This window comes from Marmota flaviventris, chromosome 4 (assembly GCF_047511675.1).
Source record: "Marmota flaviventris isolate mMarFla1 chromosome 4, mMarFla1.hap1, whole genome shotgun sequence".
Taxonomy (NCBI): domain Eukaryota; kingdom Metazoa; phylum Chordata; class Mammalia; order Rodentia; family Sciuridae; genus Marmota; species Marmota flaviventris.
In genome coordinates, this window is record NC_092501.1 from 21944789 (window position 1) to 21963003 (window position 18215).

Consider the following 18215-nt stretch of genomic DNA (forward strand, 5'->3'; position numbering starts at 1 on the left):
CGTTAGGCTGACATATAAAATCAACCACTGGTGCTGTTGCATGGAGATAAATGCTCTCTTAAATGGGTGGGTTCCCCAAGAATGACTGAAGGGAAAAGTGTAAATTCTTTTTCCTATTAAAGGTGTTAAAGAAATAGCCTGACTGCTAAAAAGCCCTGCCCTCAGACTTACCTGTTCAGAAATAGGAGCAATACTCTGACCTTTTGAGGATCTATATGAGAGTGTGCTTTTGGAAACCATGCCCCTCAGATTCACGGTGAACCACTGTGAACCACAGGAAGAAATCCACGGCATTTATCATAGAAGCATGAGAATCTTGCTCTTTTATTTATTGTTTATTTATGTAATTTAAACAGTAGGCAAACGGAACATTCTGCTCTTGTTGTTGTTTTGTTTCTTTGTCTTTGGAAACGAAGCAGACAGGAAAAAGGAGACACAGCCCTTTACTTCGTTGCTGTTTTCCCGACTTTCTTGCCTCAATACAGGAAACCACCCAAGGAAGGCTTAGCAGCAGGCTGAGTCTGCCAGATTACATCTTTATTTTAATTTGGCAATAAACTAGTGTACAAACTGTGCTATAAAACATTGCCTCCAACGGCATCTCTCAGTCTGTCTTAAACACCTCACTAAACATGATGTGTTGGGAAACATTTGAAATGAGAGAAAACAAAGAGCAGATGTGACTGTAAAGGGGGAAAAAAAAACAGGGAAAAGTAGAAGAATATGCATATACCTCAGCTTTGTGGAGCATGTGGGTACTGGGCTCTTGGCATCTCTGTGAGGGTTTACACTGGAGGAGCAATTTGTAAAGAGAGAAGTGTAAAGCTGTGAAGCCAATTTGAGGACTGCCAGGACTCGGGCTGCGTCAAGCTCTGGAGGAGAGGCCACTGGTCTCCTCATCCAGGCTGGCCAGGCCTCCTCCTTCCCCAGCTGCTCTGCTGACCTAACCACCAGCTAAGGGCCTGGTCTTCAGCCCAGAGCAGCACCCTGATTCTCCCTACCCTCGTGGATGCCCAAGACCATTTCAGCCATGAAATCTATTTTTGCAGATAGGCCAGAACTCTGGGGCTGGATGGAGACGAGTGGAGAGCCAGAGTTCGTATAGAAGGGGAAAGGCAGTGCCGGGCTCCTGCCTGCTCCTCTCTGTGGAGGATGGCGGGGCCAATGTCCGGACCTTCCCATTTATTAAAGAGAAGCAATCCTGCTTTGTTCATAATGTGGTGTTTTCTTATTTTTTTTAAGCATTTACAACTAACTCAAAAACTTGAACACTGTGGAAGTCAAATAAACCTCCTTGACTACTTCATATTGGTCCCCAGTTTACTTTTTCTGTCCATCTTTCTCATTATTGTTGTTTTTCTTCCTGTTTTTTTTTTTTTTGTGTGTGTGTGTGTGTGCTTATTTTTGTTTTTATTCAAATTGAGTGACCAATTCTGTGGAGGGAGGACAAAGCCTATTAGGACAACTTTTGGGGCCAGCCTTCTTTGGTGACAGTTCTAGAATATTCACAAATTTATATTGTGCCATTTATTTTGAAGCTCAACCAGGCAGAAGTCCAAGTAATTCTATGTAGGAAACCTGCTTTTCCCCTGATCTCCCATAAATTCCAAAGAATCACATTTTATGAAAGAAATACAGAAATCATCTGTCTTCATGTGGGCCTCAACTTTAAGGTTTTGATAAATATGTTTTAAAACATACAAAATGAAAATGGGATTTTGAAGGGAGGAAACAGGTTTCGATAAAGGAGGTTCTGTTCACAAATAATGAAACCCTTAAATATGAACAGTTGGCATTCTCTCTGTAGATGGAAGCTGACTTTGAATTAAAATTATATATTGGTAGAAAAGGAAAAATGTACTGCCAATGTGTTTGGTAGCCAATGATAGAATTTCAGCTACTTGCATAGAAGTAAATTTAAAAGAACTACTTTTAGCTTCTTGCTTCTCTCTCTCTCTCTCTCTCTCTCTCTCTCTCTCTCTCTCTCTCTCTCTCTCCTATTGTACAGTTCCTCAGATTTTATTTAAGCAATTTCTTATCTACTTTTTAAAAATAAAATGTTCCTTTCTCTCTTTTCAATTGATCCTTCCTGGGTCCTAGTGCAGGGGCAACACTTGTCATGGTAGTTTCGAGTGATGGACATGGACATTACCTGAGAAATGCTGCCTACTTAATATGGAAGCAGATGAGGTGTCAGCTCTGAGAAGCAATAGAGCAAAGTGGTAAGGCTGTCACCTCTCTACTCTGCCCTGATTGTATGACGGTCAGTAGGTCATGTAACTTTGTAGTTTCTCCCCATGTAACGTGGGAAGAATAGTAACAGTACCTGCTCCATGGGACTGTTAGAAGACCCTGAGAGAATGTAGGTAAAACACTAACCCTGAGCTTGGCACAGAGCAAACATCACATACATACTAACCAATGTACTATTTCAACACTCAAGACGAGGCAGACCAGGGAAGCTTGTACTACAATTAGCCACAAGCCTGCCTTAGCCAGACACTGCTTTTGTTCACTGTCTTTGCAGGATGGGAGATATAGCCCTTTGATTCAGTGTTGAATACCTTTAATCACTAAAAGCTACCATGGAACCAGATCAATGGAACAAAGAAGAACTGGTATACAGTGCATGGATAATATTATTGATTATAATAGCATCAAACCATTAAATGCCCAAGTATTTATCTTCACAGTAATTCTATTTGTTTTTGAATACACCTAGCAACCCTTTAATGTCAAAAGGGTAAGATGGAGATAAAAGACGAATGGATCCTTGAATTTCAACCCATGGGGATATTCAAATGGCTTCTGCACAAGCATAAACACTTAGGAAACTGATATCTATCTTATACTATCACGTCTCCCCAAGGCACTGCATTAAGTAAAAAGGCACTCAGTTATTCAGACAAAATATGTTGAGCATTTTATACCATGCTGGTCTGGCAAGATTTCCATGTGCTTGAAATTTCCCAGTGTCCAGGCTGATTTCTAATCTCATGAATATGTAAATAATTTAAGTATCCAAGTACAAAACTGGCAATTAGAGTGGAAACCAGGGAGCTTGCTAAATGTCAACACCAAACATTGTTTATAAAACAAATTCTTGAGCTGAAATGCCATCATATACAAACAGGGAAGTCCTACATTCAACTTAGATGCCATGTTTAAACAGGTTATATCATTATTTGTTTTTTCAGTTACTATTTGGAACAGTTTAATCTACCTGTTCCTAATGATTTGAAAGAAATGGGATACAAGAACAAGGAGCAATGGATGTGTTAAAATACATGATTTGAAAAAAGGTTAGAACAGACAAAATTATGCTATCTGAGGCCAACATAGGCTTTGAAATAGAGGTATATGTTGGCATTTGCCACTTTTTAGTCAGTTCTTGAAACTTTCAAGCAAAATTTCATCTTCTTATTTTTCTATATACCCCTGGACCTGGGTGCACAGGAAATGTCCCCAAATCAAAGTGGCCCAACATCGTATATTGACTTTTCCTTCTCAGTCAGCTCCAGTTTCATATATCTATTCCCCCAATCCTCAGAGTGCCAAACCCAACTGTGGGGGATGTGACAGCCTTCAGTGACAGCTGAGGAATGGCCTCTGTCAGATTTGACAAATCCAGCCTCAGGAGGGATTGATGGAGCCAGCAGCCTGTCACCATTCCTGCTCACCCTGCATCAGCAGAGCCTGAATGCTCAGCCACAGTGCTCTCACCTTTTGACCTTGCTGACTGGATGTTTGTATCCAGTCTACAGTAGCTCCCTGCAAGTTTTGGCAAGCTTGTACCTACCCAACCTGGTCTCGGGCTCCATTTACAGCTTCAGTTCCCACGTCCCTTTTCATTTTGCATTACAGCCACACTGGTTCTCTTCTCTTGGTCAAAGAAAAACAAAAAATCACCATTCTGAGTTTTGCTGCTCCATTTGCTTCCATTGATCCATTCCTCTGGAACACTTTTCTCTACATCTCTTGTCTTAGAACTTCTCATCGTCCTTCAATGCTCGCCTTGAAAGATGTTGCAAGTTCCCCCTTAGGCACTCTGAACAAGTGCATACATTACTACACATTGTCTATGATATTCTTGATAAGCTAGCTTTTTCTTGGAGAAGCATCTATTGGGTTGGAGGGGTAGGTGGCATCTGGGTTTGTCATTATGTTTGTCTCACTGTACATGGCCCATACCAACTAACGATGATAAACACTCCTCAGCTCATTTTAGGAGCTGTCGATTTTGGTTTTCCCTTACCGAGAGTTCTGGTTCTCAGTTGTGCTGTGGAACTAGAATATCAGAACATACTTTAGAAGACTTTGTGTTTCTCTGGACTGATTCTCTTTCTGTCTATTGAGTCAGAAGGAAAAAAAAAAAAAAAAAGAACTGGGTATTTGCAATGCCTCAGGCCTGGCATTAGGAATTTATTTGAAGTCCTTAAGGTACTATCTCTTTCTTGCTAAAAAGAATGCAGCAACAGCAGAAAGGCCCAGAGAGCCGTGAGGTAGATGAGTGCTTTGTTCTGAGGCCATCCCTGGGGCAGAATTAAGATGAGGCAAATAAATAGAACTGGCAATGTTTTCTGTTAGCCTTTTTGAGAAATGCAATTCGCAGGCCCCCTGCCTACCAAATGTTAAGGGCAGAGAAGGAAAGAGGAGTGAGCAGGCAACCTCAAAAAGAGCCAACAGCAGAAAGGGTTCCACCAAAAGAAGTCTCTCCATGAGTTGTGTGGCAGATTCCCAGGAAACTGCCCCTGACTAGGGAAGTTGCCCCAGGAAGCTTTGTGGTGAATAGCATCCCGTTCTGTCAACCAGAGACTTCAAACATATTATCAGGACTCCTAGCTTCAGTGCAATTTGCCTTGGACCAATTCCTATGGAATTGATGTCTTTGCAACAATTTTGTAGCTGCAAAAGAAAATTTATATTGTGTATCTAACAATCTGAAAAGGGAAGATACCCTGATTCAATTAAGGAGTGTTGAAAAAGACCTTCCAGGGACAGTGACAATTACAAACATTTGCATCAATACAGTATATTGAATTTCCTTTCTACTAGGAAAAAGATGCCATTCTTCTAGGGTTTTAACCAATATGTGAATAATAAGATTGGGGGGAACTGAGAGGAAACTGCTTTAATATCCCCTTCTCTCACCCCATATTAATCTGCTGTAGCTAAAGACACTGCATCTCATTCATTCTCTCATTAAAGCTCTTTAGCCCCCTTTTGAAACTCCTCTATTTAATCTCTTGACCTTGCCTAGCATCCAAATTGTAGCTTCACAGGCCACCTGAAGAGGGCGCCACAGATGCCTGAGAGTTGGTTATAAACTCACATCAAAACTAACCCTTGAAGTTGCATCCTTTACAATTAAGTCTATTTTTATCTGCACTCTTCTTATAGCACACAAAGGCAGATGGTGAGAAAACAAGTCAACGTGAGATTTTTTTTTTTTTTTAAATCTCAGGAGAAAAATGTGACAGAAAGGAGAAGTGTTGACAGCCCCAGACCAGCACAATGACAGTGTGGAGGTTTAGGCCCTGGGACTGCTAATAGGTCTTGAACGTAGATGAATGTTGGTTTGTGCTCATTAAGTTATATTTACAAAGACAAGGAAGTGGTCTCAGATATCGTAGAATGATTTTAGACAACAAGGATTTTCTGCCTTTTATTCTTAGTTAACCAGAATCCTTCCCTATTCCCCTTTCAAAATTTCTGCTTCTTCTATTCTTTTCCCATAGTTTGTACCAGCGTTTGCAGAATTAGAACAAATACCTTCTGCAAATGGCATTTTGGGATGCATGACAAAGCATTAGTAGATGCACATTACCCTCTTAAAGCTTGCTCAAGTTTTCTTTCTTTCTCTTCCTAATCTCTCTCTCTCTCTGTGTTTCTCTTGGCAATGCTGGAGAAAGCTGCTGCTGCTTTCTCTGATGTGACAGATAGTAATGATAGTTCTCCATTCTGTCTTCTGACAGTCAAAAGAAACCTTGGAGCTAGACACAGACAGGGAGGGAAATAAATCTTATTTAGGTGCTGCCAACACTATGAATTTTATTAAAGGATATTGACTTGTTCTACACGAAAAGCCTTCCACTGGCAGCTGAGATGGAATCAGTGGGGAAAGTGCTTTCATACCTTTCCCTTCTTTGCGGAGGAGAACTTTGCTGTCAGACTCTGTAGGTTTAATTAACACATTAACTTGAATGGCTGAGAGTTGGTTTTAGTATAACACCAGGCTGGACAATTAATTTCTTAGGGAGAAAATGTTTGAAGTCGTAGGTGGGGTACACAGAGCCATGTTGTCTTAGGGTGAATGTGCAAGACTCTACTTGCAAATCTTTAGGAGTTTCAAATGCACTGATATTTATAGACTTAATTTTAAGATATTAGACTATAGCCATGTATCCTTGGAAGCAAAGCATATTCCTCTAATTCCATTATCCATCTGCTGAAAAACCTGAGTTCCTTACTATGTAGATTTATGACAGGGGGCTTAGCTTGGTGCAGAACCAACCCCTTTCCTTTCTATTATCTACTGTGCTCTGGGCATCTATACATACAGAAGAATGGGATTCATGACATCTAAAAACATTGCAATCATTAAAAAAGCAGGAGTATTCTTGGATATTTTAGCATGATTTTATATAGGAAGAAGTTCCTACCTTACATTATTAGAAGGCTCTCTTTAAAGACAACTAAGAACTAAATATAAATGTGGGATCTGTAGTTCAGTAGTATCTGTTGTTGTATCACAGGTCTTTGGAGATGAGGCCAGTAGGAATCTTCATGGGTAGGAGAAGGTTTATAAAGAAGGCAGCCTTTGATGTGGCCTGAAAGAAAACCTGGCATCAAGGCAGACAAGTCTTGAAGGAACCTGTGGCAGGGTGGTCGGCCTGGGTAAAGGCAGAGGAGGGGAATGTGCCTAGGTGGGAGTGGGAGGATGAGAAAGCCCACCCACTAAGACCAAAGGGTACCTTTCCAGAGGTAGAATTGGAATGGATGTCACTGAGCTGAATGAGAGAGGCTTGGTTTATTGAATTGTTTTGTATACCCACTGCTCCAGGGACCTCTAGATGCTCACAAATAACAAAGCAGCCTTTTGAAGATATGAACAAATATCATGGGACATACCTGACTGGTCCACAGGCCTAGGTGATAAATTTACAAAGACAGGGAAAAAAATAAAAAACACAGATGCTGGCACCCAACGATCCTTCACAGAGATGAATTATCTGTGGGAACAGGGATGGCAATTCCTGGGAGTAACCATATGAGCCCTTAGAGTTTATATATGATTCTTACAGGATCTACGTGAGTCTAGGCTTCATACACAGAATTATTATTTTGGACCATCTTGACTCTGTTACGTTTGCATTGCATGTAAACATAGATATTTACATGGTTTTGCATATAGACATAGGCATACTACAGTGGTGTGAACTCTCTTCACCCTAAGCTCATATGAAGAAGGGTAGCTCTAGGTTAAAAAAAATCAAAAAAAAAAAAAAAACAAAAAAACAAAACAAATAGAACAGGTAAAAGGGAAATTTGGAGCTGGAGTGTGAAGCTGTCTCGTTGGTCTCGCTGGTTCCATGTCCTGAGCTGCTTTCCTCAGCCATACCCTTCTGCCCTGATGTTCTTCCTTGCCTCCTGCCCAGAGCAATGGAGCCGGCCATCTGTGAACTGAGACCTCTGAAACCATGAACCCCCAAATAAACTTTTCCTCCTCTAAAATGTTTCTTGTGAGGTCTTTTGGTCACAGCAGCAAAAATGCTGACTAAAACAAGGGGATGCTTCCAATGACCTAAGCAACTTCCAGGAGGCCTCACGGCTCATAGGTTCCAGTGCTTCTCAGTAGGGTCCCTCTGGGATCAATCCTTTGACACATGTGATTTGGGGAAACATTCAAGATCCTAAATCTAATGATGAGCAAAGAAAAAATAATGTACATTTAAATAAAAAGCCACAGATTCTTCTTGGCTGGATGCTCAAACACTCTCCAGCTGTATCTGATGGAGCTGCTCATCTTAGAAGCATCCTCTGTGGAGTCAGGATGTGTTCTGATCAAATGGACACAATGTCATAGCAGGTTCCTTAAAGGCTCAGTAAATATTCTCTTGAGATGCATTGTTCCTCAGTCACGCCTGGTGCATCTACAGCCGTGGTGAGTCATTTGGTGAGTCATTTGACCCTCCCCTGAGTGTCGTGGCTGGGCAGAGATGAGCAAGCTGGGCGGTCACGGTGCTCAGTGCAGTGTGACTCACCAGTCACTCTGTGGAAGCCGGCAGATACCGTGGTGGAATATTGAGGGGCAGGTGCATTACAGACCAGGAACACAGCAGAAAAGAGATGCTCTGAATGACCTTTTCCAAATCAGTAACAAAGTGCCCATGGGAACTGGGGTACAAAGAACAAGGGGGATGCTCTGGGCTGCCATCAGAGGATGCTTTTCAGGGCAGAAAAAAAATCACAGTATGACATAAAGACTACCAGAGCAGGAATGTCAAGGAGCAATGAGGAATAAGCCATAAAAAAAAGGAAAAAGACATTCTGAGAGATGAAGTATATGAGGGCCAGTCCCCATCCTGTGAGTAGGGACTCTGTGCAGTTGCCCTGGGTGAGTACTAAAGCAGTGTGGCAAGTGGATTTTAAATCTCACCAGCTGTGGAGCCATCTGTAAAACAGTCAAAATAATTTCATTTATCAGAGCGATGCATTAACACATAATGCATGCTAAGCACTTGGTTCTGGTAAGAGCTTAGTCAATGTGGAGTGCTGTTTTATAACCTGAGGTTCCTTAGGTGACTCATAAAGACCAGCATTGGCTCCTCCTTCCTGCAGGATCAAGTCTGGTCTCCCTAATGTGACGTTCAGAGCTTCTTCCACGTTGCCCTCAACATGCTCATCTGCACTCATTTACATAAACCAGGCTTGTTCATCGAGGGTCCCTGTCCACCTCACCACTTTGACAGCTCCCCTGTGAGTAATGCTGTTTTTGTTAGTTTGAATCCTGCCATTCATGTCCCAACTAGTTCTCCACTAAGTCCATGAAGCATCCCTTGCCGACTCCTGGCCCTTCCTTTATCCTGGGGGACGGGCCTTGCCGTTCTATCATTTCAGTCAGGTACAGGTTACACTGAGCTAAGTCTACATATTCCACCCTCCAGTCTCCACAGTGTTGTGGATGCCAAGTCAAGTGGGACCACAGTCTTTGTCTCCAGGCAGAACATGGTATGGATTCCAATCCTTTCTGGCATGTGATTTCTAACAAGTCAACTAACCCTTCTGAGCCCCGGTTTTCTCAACTCTAAAAGGTATTTGTTAATATCTATCTTGTAGAATTTATATGAAGAATAGAGATGAGTTATTGGAACACTTGGTTGGCATGTAGCAGGTGCTCAATGAATGGCAGGTATTATTATTAGTGATTTAAAAGTGAAAACTGTTGCTTGTGCATTTGGTGTACCCTAGGGCTCATGATCTCCTTTTTTTTTTTTTTTTTTTTTTTTTTTTACAGTTATACAGCTCTGCCGAGTTTGGAAGAAGATGGCAGCTTATCCAAGAAGGGGTGGTACCAAATCGGTTCTACTGGTAAGTCTCACCTTACCCTCTGGCACATTAAGATACTGTGTAGTAAATGAGCATTGGAATCCCCGCCTTCCGAGAGCAGGTGTGACACTGGGGCAGTCAACATTGTCGGGGAATGTTAAAAGTTGTGTCACAAATTTCTTCGTAAGCCCAAAATGGATCATCGAAATTAGAAAGCTGCGGGGACTTTGTGTGTGATGCTGTGTTATGTTTTGATGAGTCTATGAGAAAGATATTTTGAAAGAAATAGTGATTTTTATTACTAAAAAGCATTTTATACATATAATGGCATACTCCAGTAAGTAGGTCTTACTTAGTGTGAATGTAGATCTTTTCATTCCTCATTTCAGGTCCTTTGGAACTTCCTGCAGTCTGGGACACAGTCATCCATCCTAGTTTCTTGTTTAGCCTTCCAGAAATAGTCTTTGAATTACCAAGCATGTATACTTAGATGGTCTTACTTTGCTCAGGCTGCTCTAACCAAATGCCACAGACTGGAGATTTAAACAGTCCTGGAGCCCAGAAAGCTCAAGATCGAGGTGCCTGCAGGTTTGGTTCCTGGCGAGGTCCTCCTCCTGGCTCCTAAATGGCTACCTTTTGGCTGTGTCCTCACATGGTGGAATGCGGGAGAGCTCTTCTCCCTCTTGTTGTTCACCTGTGGACAATAATTTCATCATTTAGACCTCACTTACATGACCGTACCTAACTCTAATGATCACCAAATGCCCCACATCCAAGTATTATTACAACAATAGAAATAAAGGCTTTAGCATGTGAATTTGGGATGATGCAAATATTCAGCCCATAACCTACACAAATACAGGTATTTGCATTCACATAAATGCTACTTATTCACAATGATCTATCTGTGCCTTGCTTGTTAGAGTACATTGTTATCTATATGTGTTTAAAATAGTTACATATCATTTTATTTTAAGAATATAGATGGGAGATAAATCATAATAATATTGAATAAATATACATATTTGGGCACAGTAGAACATGCCTGAATACCAGTGATTTGGGAAGCCGAAGCAGGAGGATGGCAAGTTTGAGTCCAGCTGGACAATTTAGTGAGACTGTCTCAAAATATGAAGTAATAAAGGGCTGGGGATGTAGCACAGTGGTAGAGCATCACTAGGTTCAAACCTCACACCATGAAAAATTAAAAAAGAAAATACGCTACATATGTTGGTGGGATGTATATACGGAAAACAAGAGATATGGGAGCAGGGAGGAGAGGCGGGGAAAGAACGGCACGAGAAATAAAGAAAGCAAAGAAAACAGTGTTCTTTTTGCTTGGTTTTTGTTTGTTTTTAAACCTTCCTTAGTTAAATTAGCAGTGACCTCTGTGGGAATGGGTGGCTGAACTTGAACTCGAAAAGAAGGGAAATAACGTAAGTTAATATTGGCTTTTGTGTTTCCAAGGGCCTGGATCCTAGCAAAGTAAAAGCAAAGTTTGGAACATTTTATTGTAATTTTAATATTAACTTATCAATACCTTTCAAATTTACATTCACACTTCTGCCAAAATATGTGCTTCCCTGGGCCCCAGCTCAGCTAATCTGACTGTGGAAAAATCATCTGCGGTGTTTCCAGGCCTTTGCTGCTGTAAACAGTGCTACAAGTGACCTGCTCAGACCAGTGTAATATCCCCTGGCCTCCTGCTCACATTGTCCAGAATCATCTGACAGTGACCTTTAAGGAGAATGAGCTCCCTGAAACCAGGGCATGGAAGGACCTCCCTGCCCTCTCCTGGGGCCACGCTGCCTCCCAGGACAAAACATGGAGATGGCCTCACTGAGGCACTTAACAGCTCCCACCTCCATGCCAGTTCCCCTCCTTCTAGACGAACTTCTAAGAGGAATGCATTTTTATCTTTCTCATTTCCAAACACTGCCCTAACATTCCTGTGGGAGTTGAAAGCCAGAGAACTGCATTAGAGAAATCTCTTAAAAAGCAAATGAAACTGCCCGGAAAAGTGAAAGACAAGCCTTTTGCAAATAAACTGCCTCAGAGATCACACAGAGGGACGTCTGAATGGACTGATACCATTTCCTCCCCTGTGGCTGCATTCAGCCTTTTAGCTTCTGTGACCAAAAGACCTGAAAAGAACAATTAGAGGAGGATAGGTTTATTTGGGGGTTCACTGTTTCAGAGGTCTCTCTCCATAGATGGCCCCATTCCATTCTTTGGGGCCCGAGACGAGGCAGAACATCATGGTGGAAGAGCATGGTGGAGGAACATGGCTCAGGACATAGCACCCAGAAAGCAGAGAGACCCAGACTCCCCTCACCATAGACAAATATGTACCCCAAAGCATTGTACCTAAGGACTTTCTTCCTCCAGCCCACCGCACCTGCCTGGAGTTCTATTTAGTTAATCCCTGTCAGAAAATTAATGTACTGATTAGGTTAAAGCTCTCATAACCCAGTCATCTTAAGGGACTATTACTCAGCCATAAAGAAGAATGACTTTAAACTATCATGTTAAATGAAATAAGACAATCCCCAAAAACCCAAGGTCAAATGTTTTCACTGATATGTGGAAGCTAACTCACCTCTAAACTTTGTTGCATTGTCTCACACATGAGTTTTTGGTTTGGGAGCACACTTCACATTTAAACCATAAAACACGTCTCATAGTGAGATTCTTCTACCTAAAGAAACCTTTGCTGCAAAGAAGCTACTCACCTCTCTCCTGCTGCTCCTCTTGATAGGGAAGACCTGAGACCTGACCCCTCCCAGGCCCAGAAATTCAGCTGTGCTGCTTCCACAGGTTCCCTCCTCTGGTTAGCATCCCACCCTCTCTATTCAGGACACCATTTGATCTCTGTGTAATTTTGCCTAAAACTTATAATGTCAGGTTTTTTTTTTTTTTTTAACATTCTCTTCCTTTTCTTGGTGCTTAATCTACAGAGAAAGGTCTCAGAAAACAAATAAATGAATGAGCTCTTCCCAGTTCCTCCTAGATATGGACTTAATGCTTTGCCAATGGGAGAGTTACGAGGGACCAATTGTTACTCAAGTCAGGCTTCTAAGGGACTTTAAATGTGTACGTGGTACCCAGCACTAAAGGGGAGATAGTACCCATTCAGAGGACTGGACAGGGTTTGTTCCTGCCAGTAGAAACAAACAAACAAACAAAAATTGACTACTATGACAGACAAGGAAAAGGAGTTGGGATGAGAATATTGCCCCTGTATGTGACATATGATGCACAATGTTTTATAGCTCACTGGAAGTCTTAGTTGCTCATAGCATTACTATAAGATGAATAGACCATGTCCTTTCTTATCTATTCCTTAAAAAGAGGGGTCTTCTATTTGGAAGCTTTATTAGCAAAGCCGTGGTAACCAAATGTCAAAGATTATTATCTTTATAAAAGCATTTCCCATTATTGTGTATGAATCCTAATTAATATGTCTGTTAAGTAAAGTAAATGAAACTTCCTCTCTTTTCCTTTGGGAGCAAAAAGACACATCTTTCCCATTCAAGCCCTAGCAGTGTGATAAGCACTATTCAGACTTAAGCTATTTAATCCTCATAACTGCTTTCTGAAGGAAGCTGTTCATTATCATCAACAGATGGGAAATCTATGGCACAGAAAGATTAAGTAATTTGGCCAAGGTCACACAGCTAGAAAGAGCAAAAGCCAGGATTTAAATGTGAGCTGTTTGTCTCCAAAGACCATGCTCTCCTAAATCAGCAGACACTATTGCCTCTGCCTATTGGCCTTGTTTTCTGGGTTGGAGCAGTGAGCCCTGGACGTCTAGTCCACTTGAGCAGATGAGTGGCAGATACTCAAAGCTCCCTTGGCCATAGTTCTGCCTGTGTATTTCTCCAACTGGACTTGGCAAAGGACCCCTCAAGTTCTTTAAGCTTGGGTATATTTTTCCGAGAAAGGATGAGATCTTGTAAATTGCCCAGTGCCATGGCTGTTGATGGAAATCTCTTGGTCTCTGCCCACATGGCCTGTGTTCTGACTCTGAGCTGCTTCCTGATGCCAGCAGAAAAGTTGTCCTTCAGAGAAATACCTATTAGACCCATTCCTGGAACCCATTTGCTTCAAAGTACATAGAAACTAAAAGGCTGTTTAGGATTATTCAACAAGTCTAATTAAAAGAAACTTGCTTTAATCACTTCTGCTTGGAGTTTGGCTCTGGAAGTATAGACAGGCTTGAGAGGGCTTTCTCTGTGCTACACTGAATCATTAAGTGATCATGGGTAATAGCATCACACTTGCCATAGAGGAAAAATGAAGATGAGATGTTTTCCAAATCACCTAAAGCATTTCAGAATTATCTTTATTTGGGGATGACAATAGCCACGCCACCCCTAAAATGACAATTGTCAAATAATTATGAGATAAAACAGCTCATTCTTATTACAGCAATTGCTGTCATAACTACCATAAATATGAACTGTCTTCCAAGGAGTTCAGATTGCTTCCAGAACTGACCCAGGATATCATAGAAAACACATTTTGGCACAAAAGTTCCATTAATGGAATAGATGTCCTTTTTATTTACCTGACAGCAGTAGTGGTCTTCTCTTTCCCATAGGAGAAGTCCATTGAACTGGGAGATGGCGCAGCCTGGAGAATAAGGCCTCAGGGACACTGAAGTCTGGGTTCCCGCTCTGCCATTTGCTAAGTAGGGGGTTAGGAGAAGTTCAGTCACTTCTGTGGCCTCGGTTTTCTCCTACTTAGGATTATTAATACCTCCTTCATTAAATGAGATGCTTCATGTGGAGTACCTAAGACTTGTGTAAGTGCTCTCTGACTGACAGTAATAACATTGTTAAGAATGATGGATTTTATCTATCAGTTCTTTTCCCCCACCTTGTGTCCGTTCTCAGGTTGGCCTTCCCCATCTTGTGGAAATGGTGGACACTGCCATCTTTAGGCTAACCACCTTGCTAGGAGTGCCTTCACCCACCCTGCCTAATAATTCCTGTCTCTCCAGGAATTGAATCTGAGTGTCCTGGCCTGGGCCAAGAACACGTTACCCATGGAGGCCAGACATAGATCTACCCTGGAGACTGAAGTGTAGGGGTGGGGTTGAACCCAGTCTCACTGCATGACTTAAGATGGGGGAACGATATGACTTCTAAAGAAGAAAAGGAACACGTTTTTTAAAAGACTGTTATTTTTAAGAAGGGAGCATAGATTCTCATAGGGAGAAGAATGCAGATGGGAGATCTGAGATAAGGCTCCATCAGGGGTTTGTATTTTGAGTAACTGTAATGGTCTAGGTGCATATCAATTCTTGGATTTGGTCTTCATAGCACCATTGTGAAGTAGTGGTTATTATCCCCATTTTGACAAATCAGAAAAGTGATATAGTTTATTGAACACAGCGTGCATAATATGTAAGGACCAGATTTTCAAGTATAGTCTCTGTAGCTTGCTGGTAGTTGTTTGGATCAACCCAAAATTCAAGACTTCTTTCCCATTTGCATCACCCCATAAAAAAATGGGTAGAAAAAAAGGTCCCATTTAAATTCTAAAATGACATATTCTTTAATTTAATAGTTCTCTATGTAAAAGTCAAGGTGTTGCATTTGACACTGAAGAACATGGAATTGAAGGGTCAGTGGTACCCAGATGTCTCAAATAAGTGAAGCTTGTGCCAAGAGCCAAATTCACTATAAGAGGTTGAAGAATGTGGTTTGTTGGCATCTGAGTTTAGGATAAAGGGTAAAGCAATAAACTAGTTCTCATTATAAGACACTCAGGTATCTAGTAAGTATGCAAAAATAAGGGAATCTTTTAACTAAGTGACTATTAATAATAGTTAAGGTTTATATTATTGATATCCTGGCATGCTATACATGAAGCTAACTGGTATCAAGGACAGATGAATGGTGATTCCATATTTACTGTGACTAATTTATGCATAAAAAATTAAGAATTTGCTCAATAATGAACCTTTGTTATTTTGGAAAGGGAGCTCTGTTTCAATAATATTTTCCAGAGGTCATTTGACAGCTGTATTGTACATCAGAGAGATAAAGTAATGCTTTAAACCCTGTATTCAATGTGTTTGAGCATGTACGATGTCCTCATTGTTTCCCTCAGTTCAAGGTCAGCTTCCCATAGTTCAAGATTACTCATTTCATATCTTTGCAAGTCCCATTTATTGAACACTTCTGGTGGGTCAAGCCTGGAGCCAAGTGTTTTGCTTATATTATTAAATGAGTCCTCAAAATCAGTGATGGGAAATCGTTTCTTGATCAAGACTCCTCTCAAGACGTGATAAAAAAATGCAATCTGTCGTAAGAAAAAAATTTAACAATATTGCCTCATTGGTCTGAAATATCAGAAGGTCTAACTTTATCAAGACTGCACTAGATCCAGAGGCTTATGAAATGGCTCAGATCCTGATCTCTCCCTGTCACTCAGCTCTACTCTCCTCTGCATGAGCTTAACTCTCAGGCAGACTCTGTCTTTGTAGTGGCCTCTGGCAGCTTACATCTTCCAGGAAAAGAAAATACCTTCTTAGTACTTGTTTCAGAAAAACTCCTGGAATTAAATCTTATGGGCCCGATTAGGTAACAGGCTTGTAGACATACCTGGGGGTAGAATCAGCCTTAATAAGCCACGTGGACAGTGAGTCAGGAATGGTAAATCCCCGGGAAAGACTGAGCTGCTTCTACCCAAGAAAGGGGAGATAATAATGGGGAGGTACCAACAAGAGATCATATTATCCGTAGATATTTTAATACTCAGTGCAGATCAGAAATAAGTAAGGAGGTAAGTAGATAAGTTCAGTCCCATTAAGGTTAAATATTTTGCAAAATGTCATTTATTATTAGAAATGGTGATAGAATTTAAACCTAGGCTATGTCTAAGGAACCTGTGCTCCTCATGCCCATCCTAGATTTCCATTTCATGACCCCCAACATGCCAGTAGCCCATACAGCTCATCTCCGTTCTTTTCTTACTTCAAACTCTTACACAGGAAGATATTTTGCATACCTGGTCTAATGTGCCTGTCCAGGACTCTTTCCTGTAGCCTAAGATATCAGGTGTGCAAAAATATATTGTAGTCACACATCTATCTATGGAATATAAAATAGTTTATCTTTCTGATTCTGACTTGTATTACTGCTATTCATTCTTGAATTCTTGTTGAATATTGCTACTGAGTCCATTCCAGTCCCCTGCCCCATCTTACTTGTTGATTTCATGATTAGTTTGATACACACACACACGCGGTCATCATGCCCCTCCTTTTTCACTGAAATGTACTGGCTATTCCACATGGAAGTACGAAAACTTCTAAGCCACCCACATGTCTTGTCCTCTAAAATCTCAAAGGGATTTAGAGGACATGGCATGAGATGACTGTAGCCCTTTCCCTTTCCTCAGATGGATTTAGTGTATTCAATAACAAGAAACTGAGCTTTGCATTTCCCCCCACATCCTACAAACTGGAATTGGAATGGAGTCTAATGATGTCCCAAAGAGGAAGGAAGGAAGGAATCCAGCAAGCAAGAAAGAAAAGGCAGGCAGGAAGTCCCTATCAAACAGCCAGATATGTTGGTAGCATATTAGGAAGGAGGGGGCTGGGGTTTTTTTGCTTATTTGTTTGTTTGCTTGGTTGGTCCGTCCTTCCTTCTTTCCTTCCTTCCTTCCTTCCTTCCTTCCCTCCCTCCCTCCCTCCCTCCCTCCCTCCCTTCCCTCCCTTCCCTTCCCTCCCTCCCTCCCTCCCTCCCTCCCTCCCTCCCTCCTTCCTTCCTTCCTTCCTTCCTTCCTTCCTTCCTTCCTTCCTTCCTTCCTTCCTTCCTTCCTTCCCCAAAGCTATGAAGCAGGTCTTTGCAAAGCATTTCTAAGTGAATCCATCCCTCACTTTCAATCTTATGTTGAAGTGGCAGTGGACTTTGTCACCACTCACAATCAGCTAGCTGGCTGGCTGGCTTTCTCTCTCTCTTTCCTTCATGGGCCTCTGTATTCCGATATTCCCTGCATCCCAGCCTTCACACTTCAGATCCTTACCTCCTCTGGAACCTTTGGGTTTCCAAGTCCCACAGGTTCTACTTCTTGATGTCATGTTTGCCACTTCCTCTTCCTCCACACCCCACCTCCCACTGGAAAGAGTGAAAGTCCTCTCCATCCTTCTCCCCTTGTCCAGAATTTGCCTCATTCCTCATTCTAACAATTCAAACCTGAAAAGAGGAAGAACCTAACTCAGTTCTTGCAGACCTGAGCTTGCATGTTCTCTTTGAGACCTGATGCTCTCTTCAATCGCATCTGCTAAGTTTCAAATGCCAGGAGAGTAAGTCTTTTATGTAATAATAAGTCTATGGACCAGTCTTTATTTCTTAAATCTATGGTTTTATGTAGGTTCCCACCTGGTTATAAACTGTTCTAATCCATATTAACAGTGGTTAATTTTTACACCTATAGTGCCTCCGGACAGTGTTAGTCTTTGTGTATAAGGATGGTGTGTGAAGATCCTTCTCATCAGTGGGGAGCTTATTGGCCTTATATGAAGGCCTAACTCTAACATGGAGCTTTTTTGTTTTATCCTAACTTTGTGGGCAAGAAGAATCTCTTTCTCCTCTGAATTTAATCATGACTTTTGTCATAAATGAAATGTCACTGTCATCACATGCCCTGCA

General features: G+C 41.5%; 1 protein-coding gene across 4 annotated transcripts in view; it reads left to right on the plus strand.

Annotated features, from left to right (window-relative positions):
* Positions 1-18215, plus strand: part of Sorcs1 (sortilin related VPS10 domain containing receptor 1) — a 475560-nt gene that overhangs the window by 312171 nt on the left and 145174 nt on the right. For all 4 annotated transcript variants that reach the window (XM_071610693.1, XM_027930015.3, XM_027930019.2 and 1 more), the window contains exon 5: positions 9518-9591. In XM_071610693.1, the coding sequence (XP_071466794.1) occupies positions 9518-9591 (74 nt within the window). The remainder of the gene's footprint in view (positions 1-9517; positions 9592-18215) is intronic.